Raw genomic sequence first — 19,625 nt, 5'->3', positions numbered from 1 at the left:
TGTACATTTAATTTATATAATTATTAGAAGTATACTCCAGTTTACAAATATAACCAGAAAAATTAATACTAGTACTAATATTAAAGGCCAACAGAAATCAAGACTAATTTAAATTTCTTATATCCTATCTGTTTGATTTTCTTCCCTGTTTAGAGTAATTTCAAAGTGATTTCTGTTCTGAATGGACACTGATTGTATCTACTAGAGGAAGATAAGCATTATTTTAGTTCAATGAGATGGGTACAGTAAAGAGGTATGATGTGTAATCATGATAATTTTTTAAACTTCTGCATGAGACAATTAAAATTTGGAGAGTAATTTACCTTGGAAAGTTATTTGCAAGAGAGAAACTGAAGAAAAGTCATAATTAATTTCTATAAACTCTCAATTATCTTAGAACATAGTAGATAGAGATAACTTGGACAAATTTTCTTTGTAATCCAAAAGCTTCACTTTAACAATAATTTCAACCTGGTTTTTTCAATGTTGTATAGTCTAAAAAAAAAATACCTTGGTACAGGATTCATTAAAAATTCTCATATATTCTTCAATGAATCGAGAAGTGACTCTAAATATAAAGGTTGAAAATATCTGCATAATTCCAAAAATTGGATGAACTGACTAAAAATAAAATATAGCTATATTATCATTGAAGAAATTACAAGGCAGATTTCATCAAAATAAACTTACCCATCGTGGTGGTGGTGATGGTGGTGGTGGTGATGATGATGGTGATGGTGGTGGTGGTGATGATGGTGATGCTGTGGCCCAATAAACTGTCGACAATTAAATAATTCATTCCCAATAGCTTCTCCAAGGAAGTCACCAGTACGTGTGATACAAGAATCCTGAGATGCTTGTGATATGTGTGCAGTGCTCATTTCTCCTGCCATATCATGTTCTGTGTCTTCAGGCCGGGAACAGGTATCCAGCATTCTGATTCGATTATCAACAGATGGCACTGAGTCATTGTTGAAAACAAGGTCCTTCCCTGTTCCATTGTTTGTGCCAGTTCTCTCTGGAGGGCCCTGTGATTCTCCCAAGCAAATGCCTGCCTGAGAGTCAAGCTTTCTGTTTCGAAGGTCTGTAACACGACTGCTTTTGGGAGGATCATGGCTATGGCCATGATCATCTTCTTCCTCTTCCTCCTTGAGAGCTTCCATGTCTGCAATGTCCTCTGAATGTACTTCACTGCCAGGGCTTCCAGCTGACTGGCTGGCATGGCTAGAATTGACTTCATTACTAGATCCATCACTGTGCCCACTGCTACTTCCAGGACCACTACTTCCATCCTCACCACTATTGGCAGTTTCATCAGAACTTCCCTGTAACGACTCCTGTATTACAAAAGATTTATTGTAAAAATGAAAAGTTAAATGTTTAAAAGCAGCATTATAAAGGGTCATAACTACAAAGTTCTGATTTAAACATGCAAGTACTTTGGGTAAATTATTTAACTTAGAATTAAACAACTATTTTATCAGCAAAAATAATATATCTTTTCTAAGAAAAAATACTGTTTACAAGTCTACCAAATTTTACCCAGGTTGCAAGACTTAACTAAATACTAGAGAACCAAACTACAAAGTCAAAAAATAATAATAATGATAACAACTATATATATTTTTAATTAAAAGTTTGCCATGACAACACAAAATCTGAATTACTACATACTAAGTTTTCTTAAAAAAGAGAAAATTAGGAAAACTGAAAAAATATAAAACTAAAATTCATAAGGAAAAAAATACAACAGAAAGTCTACTTTGAAAGTACTAGTTACTAATGAACTAAAAATATACCCACGCACCCTGACTTCATTATGAAGTGCCAGATATCAAAGTGTAAGTAAGACATACCTACTTGTGAAAGCTTGAAAGATAAACAAAGTTATTTCCATACCTCTGTGTCAGAAAGCCGTTGCTGTACATGTTTGGTTCTATTAAGAAGCTGCTCCTCCATTTCAATATCACTGCCTCCACTTTGATGGGTATCACTGTTATCACTGCTTTGAGGGCTAGCTGCAGGTGACCCTATTTTAAAGATATTTTATCTTTAATTTTTTTACTTAAATTAATGTGAATATAACTAGAAGATCTGACCTTTTGCAAAATGACCATAAATCTTGTCCCTTCTGCCAGCACCCAAAATATATAGAAATCGGTTATTTCCAGAAATGATTTAATAAGTCTTATCAAAAAAATGTGATGGTTACATTGATTTTATAGGGAGTCTGGTAGTAGTACTTGTTATTTTTCCTAACATAAATTTTATCTCCCTTTGAAAATAAACTTCCAAATTCTGGTACCAATTTATATGTACTATTTAGCATATTGCTCCAAAAAGCAATTAATTTAAAAAATTATAAATAATGTTGCTCTTCATGTCTAAGACTCAACTTACAGGGTGACGGGGCTGCTCTTCTGAGCTCTTCTTCCTCTGAAGAAAAAGGAAAAAACAGGAGGGAAACATTCTAAGTGACTGAGCTTCTTTGGCACAGCATATCAGTTGTTCATATTACATAATCAACAGAGATACAGGTAGGGAAGCCTGCAATAATGTAAGTCCCCACCACCTGCAGTAGTTGTTGTGGGTGCCTGCACAGAGAAGCCTAAGAAAAGAGTAGTATATGAAGTCAGGAGAGAAAAAATTGGGGTAAAATGTAGAAAAAGTTTAGAAAGCCCTGGAAAACTATATCTGTAAAAGATAAACAGAATAGCTGATACCTCACAGAAACCTTTGAAATATAGAAAGAGATTATATATGTTCTACCCATAAAAGTGTTTCCAAACATAACTTCATCTTCAAAGATTTTTTTTAAACAAAATATCATCATCTCTGCAGAGGGGAAAGTTGGACAATTTAAGTTCCACTGATAACTTAAATTTCTTATTTTGCTAGAATATACCAGAAATATGAAGCAAGTCCTGATTTATTAGTTATTTTACATACAATGTTGTATCCCTTGCAAAATTTGTATTTAATTTATAATATAGTTCAAAAAGTAAGAAAATTTTTCATCTTAAAAAAAGGAATTCATTTTGAAACACTGAAGTACATATTATTTTTTCCTTACCTTTCTTATTTCCCATAGGGAGGTTAGTATTGAGCAAAGATGCAAAAGAACTCTGCTTTGAAAGTTGGGCCTTAGCTGCTAGAGCATTATTCCACAAAGCTTTAATAAGCATAGATGCCAAATATAAGGTCTATAAAAATGGAGGGAAAATATGAAGTTAGTTATTTAAATACCATTAAAACTTAAAACCATATATTCAAAATAGATATCTCTTTTCAGTAGCAGTGGATAACCATAGTCTAGAGATTCTCAATCTTTTTTCTGTTAAGAGACTCTACCAAGGAAGCAATCTGGGAAAACCTATGGACTGAGCACAATTTTTACTAATAGCCAGCATTTTAAGATTTGCAAAAGCAGTTTACATATATTTTCTCATTTTATCTTCATAATGCTAGTATATTGCTATTATTAACTCCCATTTTACAGAAAAAGAAAACTCAAGACGATAGGGGTGAAGAGATTTGCATAGCCAAGAAATATCTGAGGTTGGAATTCAACTCCAGGATTCCTGATTCCAAGTCCAGCACTCTTTCCAAAAAGTACATAACAATAACAATGGAAAACAACTGTATTGCATTATGGTTCTCAAAAACATTTTTTAATTTCCTGGATATCAGGTTAACAATTCTTGGTTTAGACAGTACATTTTCCCACTTCTCACAAATATAAAACTTTTTAAATGTCTTACTTGTTCTGTATGACCACTTGGATGAAGAGCTGAAACAAGGTTAAGAAGATGTCTAAGTGGGACAGGATCCAAGTTCTTGATGAGGGAGGGAAACAAGTCATGTATGTACCGACTACAATGTTTCAACTGGAAAACAAGAAAGTTCACATTTTTAAGTAAAATATGGAATAGGAAAAGTATATTAACATAAAGTATAATAATGAGTAGCAAGTTAACTAGATGAGATTCATTGACCTTTACATCCATTATATATAGTGGTAGAGTATTCCTGTAATTATTTAAGCATGGAATAAATGAATTTTATATATCATATCAAATATCAAGCAGAAAATAACTAATTTGAAGTATCTATTAAATTCCAGATAATATATAACTAAAAATCAAATTAAAGGTTTTTCTAAGGGGGCAGTTGGGTAGCTCAATGGATTGAGAGTCAGGCCAGAGACAGAAGGTTCTAGTTCAAATCAGGCTTCAAACACTTCCCAGCTGTGTGACCCAGGGAAAGTCACTTAACTCCCATTGCCTACCCGTTACCACACTTCTACCTTGGAACCAATACATATTATTGATTCCAAGACAGAAGGTAAGGGTTTAAAAAAAAAAGTTTTTAAAAATAACATACTTATTACAAACATAAAATGGTTTGCTTAATGCCAAAATCAAAACATAATGTGGTTAGTGAAAACAGAAATAAAAACTATATTCAGCAAAAATGTTGTATGATATCACCTCGTTATTGTTAATTATTTTACTAAATATATGGGTGTATGTACTTATAAAAATAATATGAAAGATTATTGTTTTTTGCTCCTGCAGTACTAAACAAAAAATTCTTTTATTTATATTATGACAAAATCTTGATTGAAGAATCAAAAATTTTCATAGTTTATAGGAAAGCTAAAATCAGTTGGCTTTTAAATTTTTATTTTTCAGAATACAGAATACTAAGAACTCAATGTCAACATTTATATATAGTTTTCCTCTTATTTTATTGACGCTTTATCAATTAAAAGAGAAACTATGAATTAAACTAAAATTTTTTAAGCTTTTGATTGTATCCAATACCACAATCTGACATACAAATGTGAAAAATAAACTCTTTACGTCAATGTTTCTATTACTTTTGCAGGGCTGGGATGGTAAGGAGGGAGTAATTTCCTATTCTACATCTATCTTTTTTTTCCCCATAAAAAGTGAAAGACATGCTTCATCAGTCTTCTGATATCATGACTGGCTACTTCATTAATAAGAGTTCTTAACTCAAAGTTGTTTTCCTTTACATTAGTCTAGTTATTACATAATTCATTTTCCTGGTTCTGTTCACTTCCGTTTATATGAATTAATAAAAGTCTTCTTGAGTTTCTGAGAATCTGTAGTACTTTACTGTCATTTGGAATATAAGTAAAATGAGAGAAAAGAGAATTTCAGACCTTTTGTTGATCCTATCTGCAATTTTTACTTTTGTCCTCTTCCATATCCAACATTTATCTCACATCTAATGCTGAACTCCTAGAAAGCAAAGGACATAGAGTCCCATCCAAAGAGGATATTTATGTATGTATGTATCCATATGTATGTATGTATGGATATATACTATATATGTATATACACACACATATATATAGACACACACACACACATAAATTGTAAATGTAAAAAGTTAATCCAAAAGAAGTCATCAGTACAGAGAGCATGCAATAAGGGAAAAAAAGAGAGAAGTGGTTTTGGCTGACTGGAAAGCACAAATGATAGTGGGAGAAGTAATTTAGCAAGAACTGAGATGAATTATGAAATCTTGGTCAAGAAACTTAAGACCTTAACATATAGACGTTTTTAACTTTTTCCAAACAAAGGGTTCAGAAGAAGACAAAAATAAACAAGTTATATGAGAAAGTAGTATGGGAGAACGAATTTTAAATCTAAGTCATAAAGGACAATAAGGGAATAAAAAGGTTCTTAGATAAGAAAGGAGTGAATGAGACACAGACTGATACAAGAATGCTAGTCTGGACTTCAATTAAAAGGGCTTCAATCTAAAATGGAGGGGTGAAATGACCAAACTGCCTAAGCATATTAAGCAAGGTAGCGATACAGTAATGAGAATAGCAATATGAAATTCACATGTCACAAAAATTTTATATATATAAATATATATGGCATATATATATATATATATACCTTAAGAAAACTCATATCCCTCAAGTGTCTATGCACAAAGTATGTTTAAAAAGCAAAATAAACGAGTGAGTAAAAAATATTGACATCAAAGGTACCATGGAAACCTAACTAGAGAAGAGACTGCATTAACAGAATATAGCTTTGGAGGGCAGCTAAGTAGTTCTGTGAATGGAAAGCTTGGCTAGACAGGAGATTTTGGGTTCAAATGTGGCTTCAGACACTTTGTGGCTGTGTAAACCTAGGTAAGTCACTTAATGTCCACTACCAAGCCCTTACCACTCTTCTGCCTTGGAATCTGATTTGAAGACAGAAGGTAAAAATTTAAAACAAAACAAAAAACTAGAATTAAGGGTATATAGCTTATTTAAAAGAAATAAAATAAGTAATATTTAGTGCATAGTCAAATTGTACATTAAGAGATGCCTATGTAAAGATCAATAGAGGAAGAAATATGAAGAGATACTGTCTTAGGAGAGTGAAAGAGATGACCTGAACTACACAGGAAAGAGATGAGTCTGGGAAACAGATCCAGAGGTCTAGGGTAGTAGTGAGATGTGATAGTGATGAATAATTTCAACATCTGCTAGAGATGAAAACAACTAATAATTTGCTAAATTTTCTTAATGATAACTTCATCCTTGGAAAGGAAGAATAACTTAAAAAGGAAAACTTAATTCTCTACTTAATTATCTAATTCTCAACAAATACAGAAATGGGTTGCTGAGATGAAAATTATATGAATTGGAGGTAGCTAGGTGCCAAGTTCAAATGTGGCCTCATACTTCTGACGTGTGTGACTCAGGAAAAGTCTCTTAACTCCAATTGCCTAGCCCTTACTGATCTCCTATATCTTTTACCTTCTAAGAGACATGGTTTGGGTTTCAAGAAAAAGAAAAGAAAAAATTATAGGAAGTATAGAGAAAAATTGCCACTGCAATTCAGAATGCACAACAGAGAGCAAAACTAAGGAATAACATTTCATTCACCTTAGATTTGAGCTCAGATGTCAAAGGATTGTATCTTCACTGCTTATACATTGCTTAGAAAATAATAATTGTTTTTTATTTAAAATTTTTAAAGAGACTAAGAAAAAAGGTAGGGAGGCCTTATCTACTAAAGTAATTAAGGACACCTATAATAATTAAATTGTGAAAACACAGAAATAATTAGGATGAATAAAAGAGAAAATTTCTAAAGCAACCATTCTTAACTCAGGATCAATGAACTTTAAAGAAAAGTTATAGCTGTTACTTTTTAATAATTGGTTTCCCTGTATTCCTATATATTTTATTTTATGCATTTAAAAATATTATTTTGGAAAGGGTTTCAATAGACTACTTAAAGCATTCATGAAACAAAAAAAAAGTAAATGGGGGGAAAAAAGAAAAAAAAAGTAAAAACATCTGGCCTAAAGTGAGTCCTGTGTCTCTATATGAAAACGCATCAACTTTTTGTTTTTAATGTTATGATAAGACTGTGCAAAAAAAAAAAAAGGAAGAGCATATAGCACATAAACATGATTCCAATGAGTGCAACATTAATTTCTGGTAAAATTAGAGAAAATAGTTATAGAAAGAAGATAAGAAAACATTTACGAATGGAAAGAGCAATCACTAAGTGCTAACTTGGTTTCATCAAAAAGAGGATCTACTAGTGAAAGCTAAATAACTAAAATTAAACTGTCCAATAAATCAGGCAAATGATAAAAGTAGATCTGTATAACATACCTAATTTATAAAAATTAATTATTTAGAATATTTTTCCATGGTTACATGATTCATATTCCTTCCCTTCCTCCTCCCGAAGCTGATTACCAATTCAACTGGGTTATAAGCTATTTGCTTACTATTCATATTTGCAATAGTGATCATTTAACACCAAAACCCCAATCATATCCTCATCGAACCAGGTGATTGATCATATGGGGTTTTTTTCCTACATTTCTACTCCCACAGTTCTTTCTCTGAATGTGGATTGTGTTACCTCTCATAAACCCCTTTAGATTGTCATTACACTGATGCTAGTATAAAAGTCTATTACATTCGAAAGTGCCTCAATGCATGAGACTCTGTGTAGAATGTTCTTCTAGTTCTGCTCCTTTCCCTCTGCATTAATTCCTGGAAGTCTTTCAGTTCAAATGGAAATCCTCCACTTCATCATACCTTTCAGCACAATAATATTCCATCACCAACAAATACTACAATTTGTTAAGCCATTCTCCATTCAGAGGGCATACCCTCATTTTCCAATTTTTTGCTACTACAAAGAGAGTAGTTATGAATTTGCACAAGTCTTTTTCCTTATTATCTCACCAGGGTACAAACTCAGAAACGGTACTAATGGATCAAAAGGCAGGCAGTCTTTTAAAGCCCTTTGGGCATAACTCCAAATTGCCCTCCACAATAGTTCCATCAATTCACAGCTCTACCAGCACTGTATTAGTGTCCCAATTTTGCCACATCCCCTCCAACATTTACGATTTTCCTTTGCTGTCATATTGGCCAATCTGCTAGGTGGTTTTGATTTCCATTTCACTAATTATGAAAGAATTTGAGCACTTTTTCATGTGTTTTTTGATAGTTTTGATTTCTTTATCTGAAAACTGCCTATTCATATTCCTTGACAATTTCTTGATTGGAGAATGGCTTAATTTTTTGTAAATTTGACCTAGCTCCTTATAACTTTGAGAAATTAGACCTTAATTAGAGGTTTTTGTTATAAAGACTTTTTCTCAATTTGTTACATCCCTCATAATTTTTTTTGCATTGGCTTTGTTTGTACAAAAACTTAATTTAATATAATAAAAATCATTCATTTTATATTTCATAATATTCTCTATCTTTTTCTTGGTCTAAAATTATTTCCTTTCCCATAAATCTAACAGATATACAATTCTATGTTCACCTAAATTACTTATACTTTCTCTCTTTATATTTAAGTCATTTCCTCATTCTGAATGTGTCTTGATATAGAGTATGAGATGTTGATCTAAACCTAATCTCTCCCATACTGTTTTCCAATTTTCCTAGCAATATTTGTCAAATAGTGGATTCTTGTCCCAAAAGCCAGGATCTTTATGTTTATTGTACACTATCTTACTGAGATCATTTATCCCAAGTCTATTCCATTGATCCTCCCTTCTATCTCTTAGGCAGTACCACAACCTTCACATTTTATTTCATTAGTTCCCTTGGTCTGTAGTTTTCTTTCTCTGTTTTTAGTTTGCCTGGCTTTGGACTTTTGTATCATATTTGTATCATAAAAGGAATTTGATAAAACTCCTTCTTTGCTTGTTTTGTCAAATAGTTTGTATAATATTGAGATTATTTGTTCCTTAAATATTTGATAGAATTCACTTATAAATCCATCTGGCCCTGAGGATTTTTTCATATGGAATTCCTTGATGGTGTCTTCAATTTCCTTTTCTGAGGAGGTATTATGTAAGTAGTCTATTTTCTCCTTTGCTAATCTAGGCAGTTTATACTTTTGTAAATATTCATCCATTTCACCAAACTGTCATATTGTCATATAGTTGGGCAAAATAGTTCTCAATAATTACCTTCAGTAGAGGTGAGGTTGCCCTTTTCATCATTGATAATGTTAATTTGATTTTCTTTTTTTATTAGATTGACAAATACTTTTATTTGTTTTTTCAAAGTAAGAGCTACTAGTCTTATTTATTACTTCAATAGTTCTTTTACTTTCAATTTGATTGATTTCTCCTTTGATTTTTAGTATTTCCAATTTAGTTTTTATCTGGGGATTTTTAATTTGTTCTCTTTTTAGTTTTTTAATTTGTATGCCCAATTCACTGACCTCCTCCCTCCTGATTTGTTGATATATGCACTCAGGGATATAAATTTTCCCACAAACTTGTAAAAATGGAGATTTGAATCCTGGACTTCAATTCCCAGGAGTCCTTGGTAGTTCCCAGAGTTCCCCATAATCTCAGGTGTCCTCTCCCTCTCTCCCTCTGCTTGCACTTCCAGAGACACACGTAAGTGAATGGGCCATTTGACCCTCCTAGGTGCATGCTTTCTTATTTTGTATTTTCTTTCACTTTTAATCTTTAATAAATCTATAAAATATAATACTTCTAGCAGAAAAAAATTAATTTTAACTGCTACAGTTTGGCTAACCACGTAGGCACAATGAAATACCCTTAATCTTCTGATCTACTGTAACTAAGTTCAGCGTTTAATAGCTAGTGCCTAGTTTATTTTTTTTTAAGCCATGTTTCTCCAAGATGCTTTTTTAGAAAACTGTCTTGATCAGCTCTGACCTGCAGCCATCTGCTACCAACTTTCTTGATTCACTATCACTCACCTGCCCATCCTTCCTGACCAGCTCAGCTCCTTCCCAGCATTCGGACCTGTTTGACCCAGATCTTGATCACCTGGTGACCCACCCACGCAGCAAACTCTAGCCTCAGAGTATACCACTCATTGCCCCAGGCCCAGGACTGATTTCTATCAGCTGGTAAAAAATGGGGGTAATTGTCCCTTAGGCTACAATTAGCCTCCACTTGGACTGGGGGCAAGGGATCACAGGAGGGGAGAAAGAAAGGGAAAGAAGGAAGAGACTTTTCCAAACAGGAACTTAAAGCATGGTTACTTTAAAAAGATATCTCTTAACTATATTGATTCTTTCATTTACCTCACATGTGATCCAGGGGCAAAATTCCGCTCCCTCTTTAGCCAAATTTGAAGATTCCTCACTATAGGGGCAACTGGGTAGCTCAGTGGATTGAGAGCCAGACCCAGAGATGGGAGGTCCTGGGTTCGGATCTGGACTCAGACATTTCACACAGACCCTGGGCAAGTCACTTGGGGTCATTTAAATCCTATTGTCTAACCATTACCAATTTGCCTTCTGACAACAGGCATCTAAATGAATAAAAACCCAAGGAACTTTAAAGAGACTGGAGGTTATATTTTTAAGGCATTTCAGACTCCAATGGTTTATAAAAATCTCTGTATTCCATTGCATTTTGCTGATTGTTTTGTTTAAGGTTTAACTTTGTGATTTTAAGTTCATATATTACTGAATTCAATGCTCTTCTGTTACACTGAATCATTTTAATGTACTGAGTTTTAACTACTGTTAAATTCTGTTGCTTTTCCCCTACAACCATACTGAACAAACATTGAGTAGGCCCATATAAAAACAGCTTTTCTATCTTTGACTTTCTAAATTGTCACACAGAGGATAGATGGACTCCATCAGACAAGTGCTACAACAACCTTTGGAAATTTAGAGAGCTAATTATCTCAAATTGATTTTAAGGGTTCTTCAGATATGATTTTTAGAATTTTTCTTAACATTCTCTGGTCATTTTTGCCTGCCCCTAACACGAGGTATAAGGCCCATTCTAGTAGCTTAAGTGAAATATAATTATAACCCCCAACCTTCCCATATTTCTAAAAATGTGAATGGAAGTTGGGCAGTTAATCCCAGGGCATTTGTACCCCTAGAAGCCTCCAAAAAAAAAAAAAAGGAGCACCCTTCATTTATAACTCTTCAGCTCACTAGTTAACTTCCACCAGAATGATATCTAGATTTCTTGATGATTTTCTAAACCCAAAATAAGTTTTACTTTGTTTAAAAATGTTTACCAAGGTTGAAATATTTGCTATGATTGTAAAAATTGTGACAAATATCTATCAATTCATAGGCTTTTAAAAAATGCCTTACAGCTACTTCTGTGAAATATGATAGTGGGTTTGTTTGCCATTGTAATTAATGGGGCTATTGAGAATTTTGGGGATATTGATATCTACATATTTGTAATACTGTTCTTTATAAAAAAAAACTTGTGAAATTCACAGTAGATCATGGCCAGATATGAAGAGGAAATGGATCTCATTTTAGTGAGAAAACTTTGTATTCTATATTCTTAGTTGGCAGAGGGTGTCAATGCATATAAGCTATATTTTTGAATTCTAAAACTCTTTATATTTTCTTGCATGTATAACATACTACCCAGACAGCTATGGAAAGTAATGAATGCTGGAGGGGATGTGGCAAAATGGGGACACTAATTCATTGCTGGTGGAGTTGTGAATTGTGAATTGATCCAACCATTCTGGAGGGCAATTTGGAACTATGCCCAAAGGCTGATAAAAGACTGTCTGCCCTTTGATCCAGCTATAGCACTGCTGGGTTTGTACCCCAAAGAGATAATAAGGAAAAAGACTTGTACAAGAATATTCATAGCTGCGCTCTTTGTGGTAGCCAAAAATTGGAAAACGAGGGGATGCCCATCAATTGGGGAATGGCTGAACAAACTGTGGTATATGTTGGTGATGGAATACTATTGTGCTAAAAGGAATAATAAAGTAGAGGAATTCCATGGAGACTGGAACAACCTCCAGAAGTGATGCAGAGCGAGAGGAGCAGAACCAGGAAAACATTGTACACAGAGACTGATACACTGTGGTACAATCGACTTCTCCATTAGTGTCAATGCAATGTCCCTGAACAATCTGCAGGGATCTAAAAAATACTATCCACAAGCAGAGGATAAACTGTGGGAGTAAAAACACCGATGAAAAGCAACTGCTTGACTACAGGGGTTGAGGGAATATGACTGAGGAGAGACTCTAAATGAACACTCTAATGCAAATACCAACAACAGGGAAATGGGTTTGAGTCAAGAACACATGTGATAACCAGTGGAATCGTGCGTCGGCTATGGGAGAGGGAAAGGTGGTGGGAGGTGGGGAGGGGAGGAAAAGAAAATGATCTTTGTTTCCAGTGAATAATGTTTGGAAATGACCAAATAAAATAATGTTTAAAATTAAAAAAAAAAAAAAAAGACATAGGCCTTCCTTGTGTCCACATTCACTCTGAAAATACTTAGAGACACGAATCCCCAAACTTGGCTCCTACCTAGCTCCTATAATCTAGTCACTTTTCTGTCTTTCATAGTGTGGCAAACTTTCTATAGTCCTGGCTACTGACTGGGTAAATGTTTACTTGCTTAGATCATTTAATTGGGCCCTGATTCAAGGACCTATTATAGATTTATTTTTCTTTTACTTCGAACTTTTACACATAAGACTTTGATAGTCTATATTTTCATCCTGAAATTTTCTTTTTTATTTGGATTTTTCTGATGTCATTTGAATTTCTCTTACCAACTGATTCATATACCTCATAACTCAGCCATGCACCCCTAAGTGATCCTGTGTTTTTCAATCACCCTTATAATGGGGAAATGTAAAAATATTATTATTTTAAATTGCAAAGTTTAAATTCCTTTTGAGAAAAATTTTAGGTAAAGAAACATGCTACCTCTCCAAATCCAGAAACTGAACTGCTTGGAGAAGACACCATGAAGATGCCTCCAGACCACAAGCTGCAGGAGAAGATCAAGAATGAACTTTGGGTGTGGTTGATTGAACATTTATTTGTATCTATACTTTCATGCCAATGGGGACTGCTCCCTAACTGGCTTTTTGTCAATGCGTCCAGCAATTACTGGTTTTGTTTTGTTTTTTCCTCTTATCCTCAAATTATTGTAATCTTTAAGTTGATTATGTTTTCATGATCCTTTGGGAAAAAACCTTTTCCCCAGAGGATCAAATGGATAAATGTAAAAATGGAGATTTGAACCCAGGACTTCAATTCCCAGGAGTCCTTGGTAGCTCCCAGAGTTCCCCATAATCTCAGGTGAAGTCATCACCTGGGCCACGAAGAGAGAGAGGTTTTTAAAACGGACGCTGCCTTCTTCTCTCTCTATTCCTGCTTGCACTTCCAGGGACACAGGTCTCTCATGATGTAGTGTAAGTGAATGGGCCATTTAGCCCTCCTAGGCACATGCTTTCTTATTTTGTATTTTCTTTCATTCTTAATCTTTAATAAACCTCTAAAAATATAATACTTCTAGCAGAAAAAAAAAACCCTAATTTTAACTGCTATAAACTGGCTTTGGCTTTTTCTCAAGATTTTCAGGTAGTCCAAACTGTCTCTCCTTAATCTATTTTTAAAATCTGTTGTTTAATCAATGAGGTGTTTCATATTATACTCATCTTTTTTTCTTTTGACTGTTTTAGAGATTCTTGCTACCTTGTGAGACTTCACTTCTAATTTTTTAATTCTAATTTTTAAAGACTGAATTTCATCCTTGACTTTTTGATCCTCCTTTTCCTTTTGATCTATTTTCTTCGTAGGTCATTGTTTTTTATCTTTTTAATTTCTTTGCCTCATTTTTTTGAGCTAGCCAATTCTGGCTTTAAAATTTTACTATTCTCTTGTTTTAGTTCACTTCTCTGTTTCCAAATGACCTATTTTGCTTTTTAAGTATTTTCCCCAATTTTCTTCAAGCTCTTAATTGTTTTTTGAACTGTGTTTTAAGTTCTTCTAGAGGCTTGAGTCCAATTCACTGGAGTTTCTTGAGTTTTTACTTGGTGTTCCTTTGTCCTCCTTGGTTCCATTTGTTCTTTTTTTCATTAACGGAATAGAATCTGTTGCTTGTAATTTTTTTCTATTGTATAGTCATAGTTTTTCCTTATTTACCCCACCTCATTGGCTGTATTCTTGCTCCTTTGTTTCTTTTATTAAATCTGTGAGTTTGGGCTTTTCTGCTTTTGTAATTAACTGGATTAGGCTGATGGAGCTGACCAGTTGTATTAATGTTCCATGATGCCAGATCTTCCCCTGCTGCCAACAGAGCCTAAAGGTTAAGTAAAGTTATGGAAGCAGAAGGTAGTTACTCTGGTCCTCCTCTCTACTCCTTTTTGCCAGCTGCCTAATCAGAGCCCTGAGTTTCCCGTGGTGGTACCAAGATACTAGATCAGTTAGAGCCTTCCCCCTGGGATCCCAGTGAGCAGGATACCTACCTAGAGTCTCAGTGCAGCAGGTAGGGATTAGAAGCCCTCTAGACTCAAGAATCTAGAGGCTTCTTCTGTGCACTACTGATAAACTAGATTAAACCAGCAGAGGTGATCTGCACAGCTGAATGTGCCCTGAGGTCAAAACTTCCAGAGGCACAGTCCTAAAATGGAGGTGTGGAGGCTGAAGGCTGTGGCCAGTCTGCCCTCTTCTCTGCTTCTCTCCTCCAGCTGACTCCTTGCCAGCTGTGGTCAGAGGCCTAAGCTTCAAAATGATGTAGTAGCAAGGTACTCTGTCCTCGTTGGAGCCCTGGCCCTAGGATCCCAAAGACAGTCCAAGTCTTAGGTGGGGCAGGGACACTGGGATCTTCCTTCTTTCTTTTCCTTAAAACAGAGAATTCAACCTTCTCAAGCATATCTTTAAGATTGAATCAGCTGGAGGGCCCACAGCTTGGTCTTGTTGGATTTGGTTTTCAGTTACCCTTAAAGAGCATTGTTTTTGATTGGTGTGGAAGAGTTTTCATGGAGGAATTAACTTTTGCTACTTCTAAGCTGGTATCTTGACTAGGCCCACCCTTACTTAAATTTTAGCAAAGCATTCTGATAATCTCTCAAACTAATTATATATAAAATACTGGGAAATTTAGATTAGATAAAGAATCTTTAAAGTATCACCCATGAATCAAATGTTTGTAAGGCCCAAAAGTTAAGAAAGGTTTTTACCTCTTTTAAAAGAAGTAAACACGTAAAAAACATTTTCAGCAATTAAGCCTTACAAAAACAAGCAGAGAATAGTTTGTAGAGCCTTGTTTGGAAAGAGTTAAAATGCCAAATGAATAGAATAGTGATTAATGATTCAATATCACTTAGAGGGATATCTTCAATGAAATGCCCTGATGGTCTATGCTAGGTCTTATGCAGTTTAACATAATTATCAATGATTTGGTCAAAGACACAGACTGTAAGACTATTTAAGATGCAAATAACTCCAAATAAGATAATGTTTTAAATAACAGAATTAACTCACAAAAAACTGAGTCAAAGATGGGATAAAGTAGATAAAAATTCCATACAATAACCAGTTATTTTTTTAGTATAAAGACTCTCTTCTAGAAGTAATGGCTTTTATACTGTGAGAAGTCAACAAATAAAGGCAAGATGACTACTTTGGTACTTTTAAAGGAGTCTTCCTGTTCAGATATGTATTGAAGGCAATAGAAAAGTCTTTGCAATCCCTTTTAACTCAGATTCTATTGCCCTGTGACTAAGACAAGCATGTGCCCTAGCTCAAAACACATTTGAAGAATTGAAGTCGACACAGTATATTCCACGAAGGACCTTGCTTAGTTATAAATGATCTGAAGATCAAAGATGAAGATGATGAAAAGGATCAAGAAAATGATAAGTCAGTTGTTTTCTACAGGATTATTAAAGTAGTTGAGATAGCCTGACAAAGAAAAGGCAAAGGGGAATATATTGTCCTATCCCCTTCCCCTCTACCAAACCTATATCACAATCAAAATTTGCATGCCATTTCCACTATGCCCTCTGGAATTCTTGTTTCATAGTAAGCAAACTTCCCTTCATCCTGGATTACTTTTTCTATTAGTCATTAAAAAGACTTGAATCACAGAGTATCTTCCCTAGCACTGGTAGAATACTCTCTGATATTGGTTGTAGTGGAAGAGTCAAAATACTCAGTGTACTTCATTTTCATTTTTGTATTCTTCCTCTGACTCCATTACTCACTGGGTTTTTCCTCTTTTGAAGTCCACAATTAAAACTTTAAAACCAATGAAACTTATGGTCGCTAAAGTATACTGACCATCAAATCATTCTAAAATGTTGTTCCTTCTAATCCAAGGGTCCTCAAACTAAGGCCCACAGGCCACATGTGGCCCCCTGAAGCCATTTATCCAGCCCCCACCACACTTCCAAAAGAGGCACCTCTTTCATTGGTGGTCAGTGAGAGGAGCATTCTATGTGGCAGTGCCCCAAAGCTTGGCATTGCTCACATACAATACTACTTCCAGTGACATAATCCTTTGTGTGGTGCCTTAGAATGAGGCGCAGAGCAAAGGATTATGTGGCTGCACAATGGAAGACATTAGCATGGTGAGTGGTCATCTGGGGGAGGGGATTCCACACTGTGTATACTGCTGCTGGCTTAGGGTTAGAAATAGGTTTTTATAGTCCAGCCCTCCAATGGTCTAAGGGACAGTGAACTGGCCCCCTGTATAAAAAGTTTGGGGACCCTTGTTCTAACCTTTTAAAAGTAACCAATTGGGGGAAGCTAGGTCGCTCAATGGGGGAGAGACAGGCCTAGAGACAGGAAGTCCTGGGTTCAAATCCAACCTTGGATACTTCCTGGCTGTGTGACCCTGGGCAAGTCACTGGACCCCCATTGCCTAGTCTTTACCACTCTTCTGCCTTTGAGCCAATACATATTATTGATTCTAAGATGGAAGGTAAGGGCTTAAAAAAAAATAAAAGTAGTCAATGACTTCTTAACTGCAAATTTACTCCAACCCAATCCTTCTCAACCTAAGAGTTAATTTTCTACACAGATGACCACTCTTTCTAACCCACATACTGTTTCCCCTATGGATTTTCATGAAATTGTTCTTATTTAGTTCCTATCTTGTCTCCTGATAATCTCATCAACTCCTTTTGGTTTAATTATCATTTCTACTAGGTAGAGGATACTCAGATCCATATATCTAGTCCCAGGATCTCTCCCAAGCTTCAATGCAAGGTAACTAATGAATAATTTAAACTGGCAGACACATAATGAATGCTAGTTGATTCATCACTCAATCTCACTTACCATATCTAATGAGTTGCCCATTATACTTTACATTTTAACATCTGACACTTCTCCATTTCTACTAAGAAGTCTAGAGCATCATCACCCCATTGTCTATATTATTACAATAGCCTCATAATTGTCTATCTCCTACATCAAGTTTCTCACTATTTCAGTATATCCTACAGTCTACTGACAAGTAATTTTCCTTAAACAGAGATCTAACCAACTCATTCCTCTATTCCATCAACTCTAGTGGCTTCCAATTGACTCTAGATTGAAATATAAACTACTCCATTTAGCTTTTAGTCCCATATATCCTGGCCCCAATATACCTTTCCAAATTCAATGGACAATACTAATACTCTCCCTCCTATATTCTCAAGACCCAGTCAAAAAAGGATTTTTTTCTACTCAGGATACTCAATCTGTCATCTCTCTGCCTTTGCACTAAAAGGCAAACAACAATCCTACTGTATGCCAGACATTGTGATAATTGCTGGGTATATAAATACAAGCATAAAGTTAGTCCTTGCCCTCAAGGTGCTTACACTGTAATGGAGGAAGACAGCATATAAAACGGAGTCAACATGTTTGAAGGGTTGGATAAGTAACAGAACAGGTAACAATATCTGGAGAGTCAGAAATACAGTCAAAAGAGAATGAAGATAAAACAATCCAGGATTCCAAAATAAGACATTCAGAAGGAACTTGGAAGTGGGCCATTCCAATGCCTGGAATGCATGTCTCCCTTATTTCTATCCTCATAAAGCTTCTCTTTTCCCTTTAAGATGAAGTATAGACAACAATTTCTGCAAGAAGCTTTTCTTGATCTTTGCCTACTAATGCCCTATGTGTGCACACACAAATGGACCTATTTTATATGTAACTGTCTCTTCCATTAGAATGTAAGCTCACTGTAAATAAGGACTTTTTCATTCTTTCTACTTATAACCTCAGCACCTGGGACATACCAGGTACTTAATAAAATTTTAATGACTCTAAAGAAGATATCATCATCCTTTTTGTAAACCAGGTTCACTATTTGTTTAGTCATCACATCCAACAATTTTGGAGCCCATTTGAAGTTTTCTTGATAAGATCCTGGAATGGTTTGCCATTTCCTACTTCAATTCATTTTAAAGAGGAGGAAACTGAGGAGAAAAGGGTTAAGTCACTTGCCCAGGATCTCATAGCTGGTAAATGTCTGAGGCTGAATCTGAAATCAAGTCTTCCTGACTCTAAACCTGATACTCTATCCAACTGAATCACAGACTTACTCTATTACTACTTCACTGTCATCTCAAATTCTACCCTTTCTTCCAAACTTTATATATCCAATTATTTGCCAGATTATATACTTAAAAAAAAATAGCTTTACCTTCCATCTTAGAGTCAATATTGTGCATTGGTTCCAAGGCAGAAGGGCAATTAGGGCTATGCAATGGGGGTTAAGTGGCTTGCTCAGGGTCACACAGCTAGGAAATGTCTGTGGTCAGACTTGAACTCAGGACCTCTGTGATAGAGGAAGGATCCAGAGACTTGATTTAACAGAGACTTGGAAGAACTGCAAAGATTTCCATCCACAGCTTGGGATGGGGAAAAGGGCTTGGAATCCTGAAGAAGAGATTCCAGGAGGGAAACAGTTGACTTTCTCAGTCTTGAGAAGGCAAAGGAGCTGGTCTGGTTGGAGACTAGCTCCTGAGTGCTGAACTTAATCCCTATTTGAACCCAAACATCATCCCCTCAAAGATCCCCAAAGAGAGGTGGCGGGAACCTGAAAGAAGCAAGAATCACAGCTCAAAATGAGCACCCCTGTGACACCCTGGGTCTGGACACTGCTCAGCTATGATAAAACCAGGGTTCACCCAACCTGAACTTCTAGGAGGCCAGGCTGTGAAGCCTGAGTCTCTCAACTTGGAGGGAGGGGAAAGGAAACTTAAGTAGGGACCTCCTTTCACCTCTTTCCTCTAGACACCAAAACCCTGTAGCCATTTTCCCTGTTTAACCCTGACCCACTTAATTTTTAGAATAAAGACGGTTATC

General features: G+C 35.3%; 1 protein-coding gene across 10 annotated transcripts in view; it reads right to left on the bottom strand.

The window, feature by feature from the left end:
* The window catches only part of USP34 (ubiquitin specific peptidase 34), a 357,595-nt gene that overhangs the window by 182,279 nt on the left and 155,691 nt on the right, over positions 1-19,625 (bottom strand). For 9 of the 10 annotated variants that reach the window (XM_056813961.1, XM_056813959.1, XM_056813952.1 and 6 more), the window contains 5 exons: positions 3,762-3,887; positions 3,074-3,203; positions 2,401-2,436; positions 1,900-2,030; positions 691-1,337 (listed from right to left, as the gene is read on the bottom strand). In XM_056813961.1, coding sequence (XP_056669939.1) covers positions 691-1,337; positions 1,900-2,030; positions 2,401-2,436; positions 3,074-3,203; positions 3,762-3,887 — 1,070 coding nt within the window. The remainder of the gene's footprint in view (positions 1-690; positions 1,338-1,899; positions 2,031-2,400; positions 2,437-3,073; positions 3,204-3,761; positions 3,888-19,625) is intronic. The other variant, XM_056813954.1, reaches the window with a different exon arrangement.

This window comes from Monodelphis domestica, chromosome 1, assembly GCF_027887165.1.
Source record: "Monodelphis domestica isolate mMonDom1 chromosome 1, mMonDom1.pri, whole genome shotgun sequence".
NCBI classification, from domain to species: Eukaryota; Metazoa; Chordata; class Mammalia; order Didelphimorphia; family Didelphidae; genus Monodelphis; species Monodelphis domestica.
The sequence above is the reverse complement of the archived record's forward strand: the minus strand, read 5'-3'. Positions and strand labels throughout refer to the sequence as shown.